Source organism: Passer montanus, unplaced genomic scaffold, assembly GCF_014805655.1.
Source record: "Passer montanus isolate IOZ18808 unplaced genomic scaffold, ASM1480565v1 scaffold55, whole genome shotgun sequence".
In the NCBI taxonomy this organism is placed as follows: domain Eukaryota; kingdom Metazoa; phylum Chordata; class Aves; order Passeriformes; family Passeridae; genus Passer; species Passer montanus.
This window is the reverse complement of record NW_024370485.1, coordinates 1,717,968-1,733,172: the sequence shown is the minus strand read 5'-3', so window position 1 is coordinate 1,733,172 and position 15,205 is coordinate 1,717,968. Positions and strand designations below refer to the sequence as shown.

The window sequence follows — 15,205 nt, the reverse complement described above, 5'->3', positions numbered from 1 at the left end:
TATTGCCCCATCTTATTTCCCTGCCCTTCCAGCATGCCTGGAAACAGTGGCCTGCAAAGAAGTGAGGAGCATTAGGGCACCTGTACCTGTGGGAAGCATCAGGCTGAAGTGGTGAAGGCAGGTGAGGTGACCTCAGGGGTGGAGCTGTGTGAGGCCCTACCATCCCCTTGTGTCTGCCATGGGAGCAGAGTGAGTATGGCAAACTGGCTCTGCCAGAGAGACCTTTCCTTTTTTCCACGTCACCTCCTGCAAGCTCTGCCGAAAATCATGGCTTTCCTTCCCAGCCCCAGCCTCTGTTAGCATCCAAACAGATAAAAAGGTCTCCCTAAACATATCTCACACATCATCAGTAGAGGGAAACGAAATGATGTGATGGCTTCTGCCAGCAATGTGGTAAATGCTTCCTGGTTCCTGAGCGCCTGCAAGAGCACTGTGCAGGGGCTGCCCCCAGCTCCCTGCTCCCATGGAACGTTGCTCACTCATGCATCTTTCATCCAGCAGAATAGTGACCACGCTTCTTCCTTTCCTGCAGAGAAAGCTTCCATAAAACCAGGAAGGCAGCAGTACAGCTTGGAACCAGGAATACTGTGTGTACAATCCCTAGCACTTGGGGACTGAGAAAATGGGAGAGTAATTACAAAAAGAGAGAGAGGGAGGAATGAGAAATGTGGGAATTCACCATGAGAGAGGGGGAGCTGTATATCTGGTAACCACTGAATCATGTAATTCATTTACTTGTGCATGGATGGTGAGGTTCAGTGACCAATATCCTGCATTCCTGAGGAGATCTTTGCTGCATGGGAATACGGCACAGCAATTTCTGAGAGGATTTGCAGAAGTAAGAAGCATAAACAGAGGTTAAAAATCAGTTTGATCAATACAGCCAGCAGAAACTCGGTGCACTATTTCATCTTCCAAGTGCTGCATAAAGCTTTCAATGAGCAGATGTTAATGCAGCAGCTCACCAGCTTCTGCAGCACATTCCTTTGGAGGACTGTGAAATGCTGGACAAACATGCACTTAATGCTGCAAATGGCCTCGTTTGCTAAATCCTCCTATCCACTTTTTTTCCAGGTCAAGTAGTTAATTGACTGACTCAAGGTTAGGGCAGAAGCTCAATGACAGAACCACAGGAGTATCCAGGCAGAATCTGGCACGAGTATTTTCACCAAGAAAAAAAATACTTTGCACCAGGTCTGCATTCCAGCACAAACTGGCAGAAAAAATATAAACCCAAATGACAAAGATTAGTGACTACGAACTGAAGCCAGATATTTAAATTAGGAACAGGGCACATTTTTAACTGCAAGAGGTGAGAAGCCATTGTACAAACAAGAAAAGTGGCAGATTTTCTATCTTGTATCTTTAGGAAAGTTGTTTTGCTCTCTCATTGACTTCACATTCTGCATTATCACACTCTCACACAGACCCTGCTCTTGTTAGTTTCAAAAGGACTCACTTATGGATAGAAGAAGACAGAAATTACTCCTAAATTCCTTCCCAGTCCTGCAATGCAATACATGCTGACAGTCTCTAGGCACACCCAAAGCCTTGCTGATTTCAGTGTTGCTCTGAGCAAGGACGGAGTCTGACTGTGCTCATCAAGGTACATGACTGCAACCTTCAGTGGCATTAAATAACCATAAGCTGCTGCTGCAATGCTGAAGAAGTGTCATCCTGTTTTAAAGCAAAGACACTTGCCTGTAGCTTTTAATGACACGGACAACGCTGTGCTGTGCATTTTTCTGCAGGACCGGGAATTCTTCTTTTGATACTGGCAAGAAAACAAATCTTTGTCAGTACTAAATCTGTCCATCCTACTTCTAATAAATACTTCAGACCTATTCCTATAATTATTTGTACCTATTCACAGCTTTACCCACAGGAATACTCTGAATGATATCACTGAGACCAAGCTTATACAGAAACCTAAACATGAGGAAACTTGTTTGTAGACCTAGGTTCTAAATCTAGCATTTTCTTCTATCTTTGCATAATAGAAGCTTTTTAAAAAAGTAATTCTGCCTGTGTACCTAATTCTGGTTGAATGTCTGTATATTTGTGAGCCTTGCATGAAGGGGAAGGTTCTGTAACCTTTGCATATTTTGAAGAAAGAAATGTAACAAAACAATAGGCAAATAGGAAAAGAAGCTGGAATCCTCTGGCAAAAACCCCTGCAGCAAAAGCCATCATTCCACAGAATGAGGTTAATTAACCGGCAATTATTTCTGAAGTGCATCTGAAACGAATATATCTGCCACAAAGATGTCATTATGAGTGTATTGAGCCACTGCTGGAAGTCAAGACTATTTAACACTCCCACCCTCACCACAACTGCGCTGCTGCCCATGCCTGAAACTGCACGTCTGTCACACTGGAGCCCCTGCAGCCACAATACACACAGGGCTCTTCCTGAAGCCCTCGCTGCCACAGCCTGACTGCTGGCCATCACTCACATTAAGATACCCCAGTCACGCTCCTGGAGGGCTCCTCTGCTGACTAATAATATTGAGAAAGCAGTGAGATTGAACCTTGTGTCTTCCCTCCTCCCCCAGCTGAGCTGATTCAATGGAAACAGCCTATGTTTCCAAGAAATGATCTTAAATAAGAGCAAAAATCAGTGATCTCTGACTTTGTCTGTATGGCTCAAGCAGGCACACAAGTGATTTTACTGTTGTGCCTGACTCGAGCCTAGCAAGAACTGCTCCAAACTGAGGTGAGGATTGAGAACCACTTGTCATTTGTCCTAGACACCTTCTTACTGCTTCCCTGAGGACCTGGTCCAACTACATCCTTGTTAGTACATCCTGCAGAAGAGAGAGGGAAAGGGCAGGACACAGACTGCAAGCTGAGACGGATGGATGCCATGCATGTGGTGCCTCTGGAACAGGGTGCAGCTGAGAGCTGGTACCTGGGCTGAGTCTTGCCTAGAGGCTGCTTGGAACATGATGCACTACTGAGAAAACTATTTCACCACCAGGCTACCTCAGGGCTCTCAGGGTGATCCCATTTCACAGGATCCAGGATTCGCAGTACCAACTGCACCTCGAGGACTGTGCTCAGTTTTGGGCCCCTCACTTTAAAAACGACATTGAGATGCTGGAGCAGGTCCAGTGAAGGGCAACAGGGCTTGTGAAAGATCTAGAAAACACATCCTCTGTGGAACTGCTAAGGGACCTGGGTTATTTAGTCTAAAGAGGAGGCTAAGAAGAGACCTCATTGCTCTCTACAACATATAAAAAGAGGTTATAGTGAGGTCAGGGCTGGTTTCTTCTACTGTGCCTGCAGTGAGAGCTAAAAAGCTGAGACGGGATATTTTCTTTCCCCCCTGTTATGGTGGTAGGGACTGGGATAAGCTGCCCACGGAGGTGATGGGGGTGTTCCCATCTCATCTGGATCTGGCGCTGGGTGATGTAGCTTAGGGCTTTCAGTGGCAGTGCTGGGCGGACAGTTGGACTGGACGATCTCAGACATCTCTTCCAACCCTGATGATCTCATTGTGAAAAACGCCAATCACTTGTTTTTGAAATTTTAAAACTTTAATAGTAATAAAATTGTTATAAAAATAGTAATGTAATTAAAATAATAAAATTTGAACATTTGAGGTTAGGACAATATGAGACAATAAAAACAAAGAGATACGGACGTCCGGGTACCTTTTTCAGGGCAACACAAGCCTGAAAAAGGACCCCCGTTAACAGAGGATTAACCTTTAAAAACAACTGCCTGTTGCATATTCATACATCTCATACACGATGCATAAATTCCATTCAAACACAGGATTCTGTCTGGTCACTGTCAATTTCTTCCTCTTAATTCTCATGCCATCTTCCTGCCTGAGCGAGGTGGGAAGAAGTTAGTTTGCTGATAAGGGAGCAATAAATTCCCTTTCTCTGAAAGATTTAGGTGTCCTATCTGGTGCGAGTCCTTTCTTAAACAAATATCTTGCATAGCATAGTTTCTATTTTAACATTATGTTATAACCTAAAACTATATTTACGAAAATTAATACAGCCTAACTTTCTAACATACACACACAATATTCATTTTAATACTTGCGAAGAACCAATCATAAAATACACATTTTTCACACCATGATTATATGATCCTCACAGCCCTGCCCCTCTTTCCTCCTCCTCCACACACACACGCTGGCAGTGGCGGCCAACAGGCGCTTCCTTCTCACGCACCTGAAGGCCACGGGTAAGCACTGGAGACGCCGGCACGGGGCGCAGAGCAGGAGGAAGGCGCAAGGCCGGGCACACCTCCCGGGCTCCGGGCACACCTCCCGGGCTCCGGGCACACCTCGCGGGCTCCGGGCACACCTCCCGGGCTCCGGGCACACCTCCCGGGCTCCAGCCCCGAGCCCGTCCGGGCGCTGCCGGCGCCGCCTCCCGCGGGGCGGGGCCCGAGCGGCCGGGCCGGGCCGCGGCGGCGGAGGGCGGGCGGAGGGCGGCCGCTCCCGCTGCAAGATGGCGGCGCAGAGGAGGAGTCTGCTGCAGAGTGTGAGTGGCATCTTCCCCCCCTCCGCGCACACGCACCCCCCAGGTGGGTGCGAGGGACTCCCCGGGCCTCCTCCTCGCCCGCCCCCCGCGCTGCCGTGAGGGAAGCGGGAGGAAGGGGAGGTCCCCCCGCCGTGCGGCGGTGGGGTGCTGCTCTCCCGCCCCCTGTGCCCCCTCAGGGCAGGGGGCCCGGACTGCGGGGGTCCCTCATGGTCAGCCACCCCCGCGCTGCGCTGTCCGGCCGCTCTGCAGCGCGCGGTGGCCACAGGTGGCCGGGGGGCCGTGCCGGTGCTGCGGGCCTTCGGGGTGCCCGCTGTGAGGGGCAGCTGGCGCCTGCAGGCCTGGCTGGAGATGGCGGCCCCAAGCATGTTTCTGTAATTGCTGGCTGCAGCATCAGGCCCCAGTCCCTTGTCCTGGTTGAGTAGTCCTGGGAGAGTCCAGAGCTTTCCCTGCACTCCGTGCCAGGGGTGCATGAGGGTCTGGTTCACCATAGGAATAGCTAAGCTAGTGCTGTGCTCTGCTGTGCTGCTTTGTGGAGTGCAAAACTTGTGTGCAAATTTCGCATCTGGTTTCTTAACAAGAGCCGAAGTGCAGCCAGAGCTCAGCTTCAGGGGGAAGGGATGTGGTAAGTGATGTTGTTCTGCAGAGGGGAAACTTGGAGTTACTGACTGTGCTATTAGGTACCAAAAGGAGGAGGGCTGAGAAGAGGGTGGCAGTGGACTGGTGACCTGTACTGGACCATGATCTTCACTCCAGCCTGCTTGGGGTTTACATGGTCTCTTTCCTCTTCCTGCCAGGAACAGCAGCCCAGCTGGACAGATGACTTACCTTCCTGCCATCTCTCTGGGGTGGGCTCAGCTCCAAACCGTTCCTACAGTGCAGATGGCAAGGGGACAGAGGGTCACCCCTTGGAAGATAACTGGTTAAAGTTCAGGTAAGTGGGTTGTACCTGGGACACTGACTCCTGCTGGCACAAGTGCAGGTAGAAGAGGTATTTAGTTTGTCACACAGGAGTGGAAGAAGAGGGTGGGGCCTGAGCACACAAGAGGTGTCTACAGGAACTTGCGACTTGTATCTGTGCCTTACAGAGATCTGTGTGACCTCTTTGCTTCTGCCCTCTTGGCAGGAGTGAGAACAACTGCTACCTCTATGGTGTCTTCAATGGTTATGATGGCAACCGAGTCACCAACTTTGTGGGTCAGAGGCTGTCTGCAGAGCTGCTGCTGGGCCAGCTCCACGCAGACCACAGCGATGCTGACGTGCGTCGAGTGCTGCTGCAGGTAAAGAAGCTTTGAGTGGGAGCAGCTCCTGCTTCTTGCATTACCCACCTCCTCTTTGCCATCGGGGGAGCAGCATCTGGTTTCTGTGGGGGTTGGAAACATCTGGTGGTTGCAGTTGCACTCATCCTGAGCATCTGTAGTGCTTTGTTTCACTCCTGCCTCATCCCATCTGTCCCCTGGCTCCGTCAGCACAGTGCTGAGAGCTCTCCAGGAAGCTGCAGCCAGCTTTCCCTGGACGTGTAGGAACAAGTCAGCCTGTGAGGGAGATGACAGTGAGTGAAGGGGAGAAGTTAATGTGTGGGGAGATGGATTTGTGAGTGTGCTTTCTTGAGTGACAGGATCAACACACAAGATCAGATAGGTCTCTGACATTGCTGTGAATGTAATTTTTATGGTGTTGTCTTCTGTTTTGAGTTGTTGCAGATTGTTTTTACAAGCTGTTAACTAGTTGTGCTGAAACAAATGTGTTTCAATGTGCTGTAGTGGTCCTTGAAAGTCTGTATGTGCAGTGATCATCCACTCTTATGAGCTGGTCTTAGAGAGGTGAGGATGAGTAGCCCCAAAGTCTGTAGGCATCAGATAAGTTCTTTGTTTCTCTTTATGGCCTTTTTTAGGCTTTTGATGTGGTGGAAAGAAGTTTCCTGGAGTCCATTGATGATGCCTTAGCAGAGAAGGCCAGCCTGCAGTCTCAGCTACCAGAGGTAATGTAACCTTAAGAACAGAGTTTGCTGGAGGTCCCACCTTCCAGCTTGCTGGATGAGGTTTGGGCATATTAGTCAGTTTGATCCAAGGGAGGCTGTAAGTGAAAGTTTCTTCTCCATGGTTCTCTTCTGGAAGCTTGCATGAAGTGAAGCAAGTGCCGTGCTCCATTTCCCAGAGTTCCCACTGTTCATACTGCACTGCTTAGACCTGACTCTGGTTATCTGAGTAAGGAGCTGAGTGTATCACAGAGAGGAATTTGGCCTGTACATGTGGCTCTTCCAGGACAAAGCCATGCAGATGAAAGGCCTCAAATTTGCATGGAATCTGGGCAAATATGGGCTCTGTTCTTCAAGTGTACTGGACTGTCCTCTCCAGAATTATATCATAGCTGTGTCATTCGATAGGACTGAACAGAAAATTTTATGTCTTGTACATGACACAAGGCTATGACATACCAAGATGAGTCCTGTCCCTGCAGGATTTTATTCCAGCTGTGATTTCTGTGTTGTGGACTGTGTGTTTAAGCTTCCCCCTCATTTTGGCTTCCAGGGTGTCCCTCACCACCAGCTCCCTCCTCAGTACCAGAAGATTGTGGAGAGGTTGAAGGTTGTGGAGCAGGAGATCTCTGGAGGAGCCATGGCTATTGTGGCTGTCGTTCTCAACAACAAACTCTACATCGCCAATGTGGGTGAGTTGGTTTTTGGCAGTGGCTCAGTCCCAGCATTCCTGAGGGTGGCAGGGGCTCTAGGAAGTAAAAGACATTTGAATGGAGGGACAGTTCCTTTGGTCTGTGGCCAAGCAGCAATGTTTGCTGCTTACACAAGCACTTGAAGTCAGCCTGGCTCTTCATCCCAGCTGGTGTGGTGTGTGTGGCCAAAGAACAGAGGGAAAACGGGTTGAGAGGAGGAGTGCAGGTTCACTGTGAAATACAGAACTTTCTTGGGAGGTAGCAGCTCAGGTCTGGCTGGAGAGCTGCCTAGCAGGCCCTTACTATGCTACTAGCAAGGCTGCTTTTTGGAGATCACGATGAGACAGTACATGAGCCTTTCTCTTCTTTTCTGTCTTTATTCCCGTCTCTGTTCCTTTTCCCTTTGGCTGTGTCTCCCTGTTAATGGCAGAGCTATCTGGTGCCTCATCTCGCTGCTCCCACTGCAGGTACCAATCGGGCACTGCTGTGCAAGTCCACTGTGGATGGGCTGCAGGTGACTCAGCTCAACGTGGACCACACGACAGAGAATGAAGATGAACTTTTTCGCTTCTCTCAGCTGGGTGAGTATTTGGGTTTCATGTTCTTAGCTGAGAACATCGCATGACTGTTTATCTGGGGCACCAAGAATGACTCAAGCCACAGGAACAATAAATAACCACAAAAAGAAGCTTACTGTGTTTTCAGATGACAAGTTCAGTGCCTTCTTTTTGTGCCTTTCTGGTCATTCTGGGGCTACAGTAAGCTCATCTCACTGACCCAGCAGAAAACTATGCTTTTGTTTCAAGTTTTGAGTGCTAGTTTTGTGTCCAGCTGCCAGAGTGGCATTGATTTGCCCTCCAGCTGTTGCTGCGGTCGATAGGAAGGCAGGAGTGGAAGCACAGAGCCAGAGGGTAGAAGTGAAGCAGACAATATATGATGGCTCCTGTGGAGGCAAACCACAGTTTATGCTGCTTTAAGTTCTGTGTTATGCCTCACCCTCAAGATGGTACATTTCAATTTGCCTTTGTACTAGCTGCTGCTGGAAAAAAGCAGCTTCACTTCAGACAGAGCCAGGCCAAGCACTGGCATTTACTTCTCTCACATCAGTAACTACGGAACTCTTAGTGCTGACATTTTGCTTTAGGCAATTTCTCTTTTCCTTTACAATGTTTGACACGTTTGCTTTCTTGGTCTAGAGCTAACCCAGACCACTTCTGTGATTGTCAGTTCCAGATTCTTCTTATTGAGATACTTGGGCCCTGTACTTTTATTTAGGTAGATCTAAGGTGGCATTCTTCATTAGATTCACCTGGCAGATATATTCTTATTGGGTGAGGCTGTTGATGTGGTAATTCCTGCTACTAGGTCTTGTTTTATTCTATTTCTACTCTGCACTACTGATGTATGCTGTGAAACAGAACACTGAATACAAGAATCCAGGGAAAGAGACTTTTTGAGTGTTTTTACTACCAAAAATGCAGAGTATACCTGCAGTCCATAGGAGAACAGGGATCTGTTACATGTACCAGCCTTAACTTGGCACAGCACTGGTGCTGCTGCCTACAGTCCCTGTGGAACAAGACAGTGTGCACAGGCTGTTTTAGGGGTCCAAGGGGGGTTTTGGGGCTAGGTTGAAGCACAGTGATGAGGTAGTGGAGATAGCATTTGTCAGGATGGTGCCTGTGCCACCCCTGTCTTGGGGGAGGGGTGGGAGAGGTCTTGTGATGTTGTGGTTCTTCAGCTGGCACATCACAGCTTGCTCAGTACCCTGGGAGAGTTGCTGTGATTTAGACATGACTTCTCTTGGCGTCCTGGGAGCCTCCCTGTGTTTGTGTCTGTCAGTGGCATGTACCTCCCTGCCAGGAGCTGGCAAATGAGCCAGGCCATGTTGATGAGTCAGCTGTGGTCTGCAGCAGATGGAGGATTTGTGTCTTACTGCTGGGGTAGGTGTGGAGCCATCTGTGCAGCAAGGCTTGGTTTGACTCAAAGGGAGAGTTTCTGCTGGACCCCTGCCTTCACCTTGTACTGAGGACAGTCATCCTGAGATAAAACCTCAATCTTTTCTGGCTGATAGCTCTAGGTATAATGAGGGAAGGGGGGTTGCCAGAACAGACCAGGTAAGTGGATTCATCTGCTCCAAGTCCTGCCTCAAACAGTAGCAGCACTCAGATGGTCCCTGTTAGAACCTTCTTCAAGATGGGATTACTTCCTAGGCCCTATATCACCTTAAGTTTATTTAAATAAATACTTGCTTGATCATTCTTCTTATTTTTGGAGTAGACCACATCAATTTGAGCACTTGGGCAAAATCAGTGCCTCTTGTAGAAAGTTCTTTTGTCAGAATCACAGCATGGGTAAGGTTGGAAGGGACCACAGTGGTCCAAGCTCCTCCTCAAGGAGGGTCATCCCTGAGCACGTTGTACAGGTTCTTGAATGCCTCCAGTGAGGGAAACTCCACAGCCTCTCTCTGCAGTCTCATGTATTAGTGAAATTGCCATGTGGAGCTCTAGGAGCAGGGGTCAGTTACAGGTGGAAGAAAAAGCAGAATCCTTCACATACATTTTCCTCATTCCTGCCTTCTCCTCCCATCACACAGTCCAGAGCTGGCAGGCGCAGATGTTCCCCTGCCTTTCGGCAAATGCCTGTGCAGCCAGGCCAGCTGCTGCTGGTGGCTTTGGACCAGGATGTGGACTTTGTCTCAGGGCCAGCTGTTGCATTCAGAGTATGCCTGTTGAGCTGTGTGTGTCTCCCTCCTTCTCTCTCCTTCCCAGGCTGGATCTAGTGAAAAGGTGTCCCTTCAAACACAGATATTCCTCTTCTCCCTGTTTAGCTCCTGATGATTCTTTGGTGTCTCATTTTGTCTTACACTTTTATGTAACTGTGGATATTTCTTTTCTCAGAGGAAGTTCTGCAAGTCTCACAAAGTTAATGAAGCATTTTTGATTTTCCATCTGACAGGCTTGGATGCAGGGAAAATAAAACAAGTGGGAACTATCCGTGGGCAGGAAAGCACTCGGCGCATTGGAGATTACAAAGTCAAGTACGGCTATACTGATATTGAACTGCTCAGGTCAGAAAAACTCAACTGTGGGGTTTCAATCCCTCCTTTTCTTCGTGATCACTCCATTCTCACCTACTGTGTCACCATTAAATGCTAAATTACTGTCTCTTTCCAGTGCTGCTAAATCTAAGCCCATCATAGCAGAGCCTGAAATCCACGGAGGGCACTCGCTGGATGGGGTGACGGGCTTCTTAGTGCTCATGTCTGAAGGGCTCTACAAAGCACTGGAGGCAGCTCATGGGCCTGGGCAGGCCAACCAGGTGAGCCTGCTCATAAGGGAAACATTCCCATGGGTATTGACTCACTCCAGTGATGTCAGCTGCTCTCTTACGGGCTGTCCTCCTCATCTCTGCTGTCAGTGCTGGGCAAGCTGAATGCCTGTGCCACCCCATTCCAGTCTAATGATATGGGAGTTGCTTTGCCAAGCCCGTTCTTCTAGGCAGCTGCCTGTCCCTTAGGAGTAGCCCATTAGAGGGAGTGGGATGACTCAAGGCACATTATCAGCAGGTAAGCATCACAGTCAGATGAGTTACCATAAAAACCCTTAGATCAGATGGCAGGAAAAGGTTTCCTCCAAAATCTCCTAGAAATCTTTCCTCTGGTGATTTTTCTTTCTTTCCCCTTCTCTGCTCAGGAAATTGCAGCCATGATAGCCACAGAGTTTGCCAAGCAGACGTCACTGGATGCTGTGGCACAAGCAGTGGTGGACCGGGTTAAGCGCATTCACTGTGACACTTTTGCCAGTGGTGGGGAGCGGTCCAAGTTCTGTCCCCGTCACGAAGACATGACACTGCTTGTGAGGAATTTTGGGTACCCTCTGGGTGAGATGAGCCAGCCCACACTGACACCAACGCAAGGTGTGTTGGGGAGAGAATGTAACAAAATGGGGTGAGGGAGATAAGATCTCTTGATTGATCCAGCACTCACACTGGGAGAGGAGGTAGTTGGTATAGAAGGAATTTTCTTATTAAACAAGATTACTGACTTTTGAGATGTGGAATCTGTGACAATTTGACAGGACGCAGTACAGCATCAAGGGCACTTTGATACAAATTCTTGGGTTTTTTTGCTGTTGTGCTGCACCCCCAGTTGCTCATGTCTGAACTGCATTTTATAACTTCTGTTTTCTCCCTTCTCAGGAGGCCGTGTCTACCCAGTCTCTGTGCCATATTCCAGCTCCCAAAGCACAAGCAAGACAAGTGTCACGCTGTCTCTTGTCATGCCTTCTCAAGGCCAGATGGTCAATGGTGCCCACAGCAGCTCAACTCTGGATGAAGCCACTCCCACCCTCACTAAGTAAAGTCCTGCTCTCTCGCTACCCAGAGTTTTCCCTGCACCTCACACTGTATAAAGTGGTTGAAAAGCAGAGACAGCTGTCAGTTACCTGTCAGTCAGTCCCTTATCTGGAGTGTGCTCCCCCCAACTACAGCTTTGACAGCCAGCATAATGTGTTAGCTGGAAAGCGATTGTGTGAGGAGTGGGAATGAGTGAAGCAACAGCTCTGAAGCCTGCTCTGGCGACATGCCTTGGGAGCAGCATCTGCTGCTGTTCATGGAGGGCATTCTGGCAGTGAGCAGCCCTTCTCTTTGGACCTCGTGTGCCAAGTGTGTTAGGTACAGAGGGAGTGTGGGTGCCCTTCATTGCAGCAAGGAAGAGGGATTATGCAGGTCACCTGTAAGGCTCCTGGAGAGGCTGCGCTGCTGATTACAGGCACAGCCCAGGGGAAAAAAAAGGTGGCTAAAGGTTAGAATTGGGTTCTCTTTGGATCCACTCTGCAGGGTCATGCTAGTTAGTGGCTGTGGTTTAGGTTGAGCCCTTGGCACAGTGTGGTATGTACTCGCTGCACAGTGAAGAAGCGCTGTGGGTATTGTGCTCTGCAGCTCCAGAAACAATGAGGCTGACGCACTGGAGCTGCTTTGGCTGCAGCACAGGTCATGCAAGAATAGCTTTCCTTGCTGCCAGACTCTTCCCGTAAAGCTCATGCTGTTCTGGGTATGGGGAGGCCAGCAGAGTGCATGCCTGTTTTTTTCTGCTTCCTCTCTGTTCCTCAGATGCCTGGTTGTACTTAAGGCCTTCCAGTTAATGTGAATCAGATACTTTTGGTGTTTGTCAATTCCAATCAGTTCTCAACACTTTGAGTGCTCTCATTGAGCAAGTGACTGCAACTTTTTACCTGTCTGCTAGAACAGCTTGATCTGTGGAGAAACCGGTGCTTGTTCTGTTGCTTTTCTTGTCCGGTGCATCAGGTGGAGTAGAATAAAGATGTTTATGTTCTCTCTTTTTCCCTCCTCAGCCAAAGCCCAACTGTGACGCTGCAGTCGACCAACACTCACACGCAGAGCAGCAGCTCGAGTTCAGATGGAGGTCTCTTCCGCTCCCGCCCCACCCACTCGCTCCAGCCGGATGAGGATGGCCGTGTGGAGCCCTACGTGGATTTTGCAGAGTTTTACCGGCTTTGGAACATGGACCATGGCGAGCAGGGAGCACTGACTGTGTCCTAACTTGTGTCTGCTTCCTGCAGATGCCTTGTGCTCGTCTGTGTGAGCAGAGACTGAGGCAAGGGTGAGAGTGTTCCACTGAGGGCTGCCTTCTGCCCAGAGCTAGCTCCTGTCCAGGATGTGCTGCACACTGAGCAGGGGATCTTGTGCACTACACACGTGTTGCCTGTGCCATGCTCCCAATCCTGCCCAGCCCTGGGAAGCCCTGTGAACAGGGGAAGGGGTCTGGAATGCAGCCCTCACTGCAGGTTTTTGCAAATAAAGGTGTGGAGAGGGCTCCTTGTGGATCCTGCAGGATCAGGCCCGTCCGAAGGCTGCGTGTGTGCGCGTGTGTAGGCGTACACGTGTGTGCCTGCGTGTGTGTGTGTGTGCTGTCATAATGTTTCCACAACTCAATTCATAATGCTGTGATTCCAGTGTTCAACTCCATAGAAGATACCTCTATTTTGCAGAATAAATAACTTATAGCTACAGTCATTGGCACCCGTGCGGCTTGCTCTCTTCCTTGTAATGTCGTGTGTGGGTGTGACAGCTCCTCCTCGTGAAACCTTCTGTTCCTCCTGAACAGAGGCTTGCACCTTGCAGGAGGAAAACTTCTGCTGAAAAAGTGGCCTGAAGCCTTGCAGGTGACTTAAAAGCATAAGTTCTTTGTTTACATATTTGCTGAGCTTTGGCACTGAATGCTGGCTTAGAGTCAAACCATAAATACAGGTTATTGTTTTTGTAGGTAAAAATGATGTTTTTTCCCTTAATGCAGGCCATCTAGAAAGGTGTAGAGGGCAGGTGGAGTTTGTAATGAAGTTTCCCTGTACAGGCAGCTGGTGGTGCACAGCTGGAAGTCGCAGTTCTCGTGGTGCCTTGACGATGCAGATGGGCACCCCGTGTCAGAGCGGGAGGTGTGCAGTGACGAGAGGAGGCTCCTGCTGCCTGCACACCGCCCTGAGCCCAGGCCATCACGGCAATCCTCCTCTTCAGTTCAGACTTCTGACGGCAGGCGGCAAGCGAGGCTCTTCCCTCCCGCCTCCAGCCGTCCCCTCCAGCCTCCCCCGCTCCCTGCGAGCCTTTCCCCAGCAAACACGGGAGGCCTGGGGGCTGACCCGCAGCACCTGGTACCTCTGCGGTGTTGCGGTGCGGCACCAGGCAAAGCCAGGAGAGGGCTAGAAGGGATGGGAGGAGAAGGGGCAAGAGGCAGAACTGGCCGGGCTTCTTTCCTGCGTTTATATTTGCATCCAGGCTTGTCACTTTAGGAAGAAGGGGAATGAGAGGGAATCAGGATGATGCAGCACGGGATGCTGTAATTCAGGCCAGTGTGCAGCCAAGCCCTGACGTGTGGTGTGCAGGTTTGAGGCACTTGTGGCATGCCAGCCTGGAAAATAGAAGAGGAGGATTTATCCCTTTGGATAAATTAAGTAGCACTGAGTGCCCCGAGGCAAGACCTGAGCTCACTGAGAAATATGTGGGCAGGATCAGAGCGGTGAGAAATGCCCGTTTCCTGGGAAGCTACAGCAGGAATCCCGGGTGGATGGGTGTGTGGGTGGGTGCGTGGCTCTCTGCCTGTGCCCCCGCCGGGTCCCGCTGGCACGGCTTTGCCCCGCGGGATGCTGTGTGCTGCCGGACTGCCTGCAGAAGCTTGTGTTTCCCTGCCCCCTGTAGTTCCCAGGAAGAAAGGGTGTGCTGAGACCCTTCCAGCCCTGCCAGGGAGGTGACGTTCAGTGGCGTGGAGGCAAAGGCAGCAGAGTTGCAGGAGGTTTGGTGCCTTGTCCCCAAGGCTGAACATCACAGGGGCTAGCAGTCCCTCGTCAACCCTGTCCCCTGCTCTTGCCTCTGCCCTACAAGGAGCAGAGAGTTCAGGTATCTGAGCCCAGCCTGGCCTTGCTGTCCAGGGCTGCTCCAAAATGTCATTTGACTGGGGTCCTGTCCTCCAGATGGCTGTGTGGCTATTTAACAGGATAGTGTGATCCTGGTATGGATTAAAATGGAGTTGAAAAGGTTTTGTCCTATTCTATGTTCCCCAACCTGGCACAGATCTCAATAGCTGTATAAACAAGTTTTTCTTGCTTATTCCCCCCCCCCATTATCTTTCTCTGGTATTTGTGAACTTATACCGAGAACTGTTCCAATGGGAAATATTCCAGCAAGTGGATGCTCCAGATAAAAGTTTAAGAATTGCCAACACACTTATATAAAGCAGATCACGCAAAACAAACTAATCCTTAGGCATCATTACCAGTTTAGGAAGTACAAAAAAATAAAGTGGGTAGGAGCGGGTGGATCACACTAAGCTGTGCCTGTACAGCCTCTGGGAAAAAGATGAGGAAGGTAGGTTTTCTGTGCATGCTCTGTGAGCCATGGCTTAGGAGTCCAGGTCAAAGGAACAGACTGAACATTGTGTACAGGGGCAAGAGGCTCATGAGCCAATATCGGTATTTAATATTGTCCCCAGGGAGCAAGGGGAAAATGCAGGTTGTAACAAC

At 49.7% G+C, this 15,205-nt stretch overlaps 1 protein-coding gene across 1 annotated transcript; it reads left to right on the top strand.

Moving 5' to 3' along the window:
- The first annotated feature begins 4,388 nt into the window (after positions 1-4,388).
- On the top strand, positions 4,389-13,214 carry TAB1 (TGF-beta activated kinase 1 (MAP3K7) binding protein 1). Its single transcript, XM_039725560.1, has 11 exons — positions 4,389-4,505; positions 5,300-5,436; positions 5,629-5,782; positions 6,397-6,483; positions 7,034-7,172; positions 7,640-7,753; positions 10,131-10,242; positions 10,349-10,493; positions 10,868-11,090; positions 11,373-11,529; positions 12,527-13,214. The coding sequence occupies exons 1-11, from the start codon at positions 4,473-4,475 to the stop codon at positions 12,732-12,734; spliced, it is 1,509 nt and encodes a 502-aa protein (XP_039581494.1). The 5' UTR covers positions 4,389-4,472; the 3' UTR covers positions 12,735-13,214.
- The last annotated feature ends 1,991 nt before the right edge of the window (positions 13,215-15,205 follow it).

Coding starts and splice junctions, on each gene's coding strand:
- TAB1 (XM_039725560.1), top strand. CDS start 4,473: ATGGCGGCGCAGAGGAGGAGTCTGCTGCAGAGT. Junction 10,494..10,867: donor GGCCTGGGCAGGCCAACCAG/GTGAGCCTGCTC, acceptor TTCTCTGCTCAG/GAAATTGCAGCCATGATAGC. Junction 11,530..12,526: donor GCCACTCCCACCCTCACTAA/GTAAAGTCCTGC, acceptor TTCCCTCCTCAG/CCAAAGCCCAACTGTGACGC.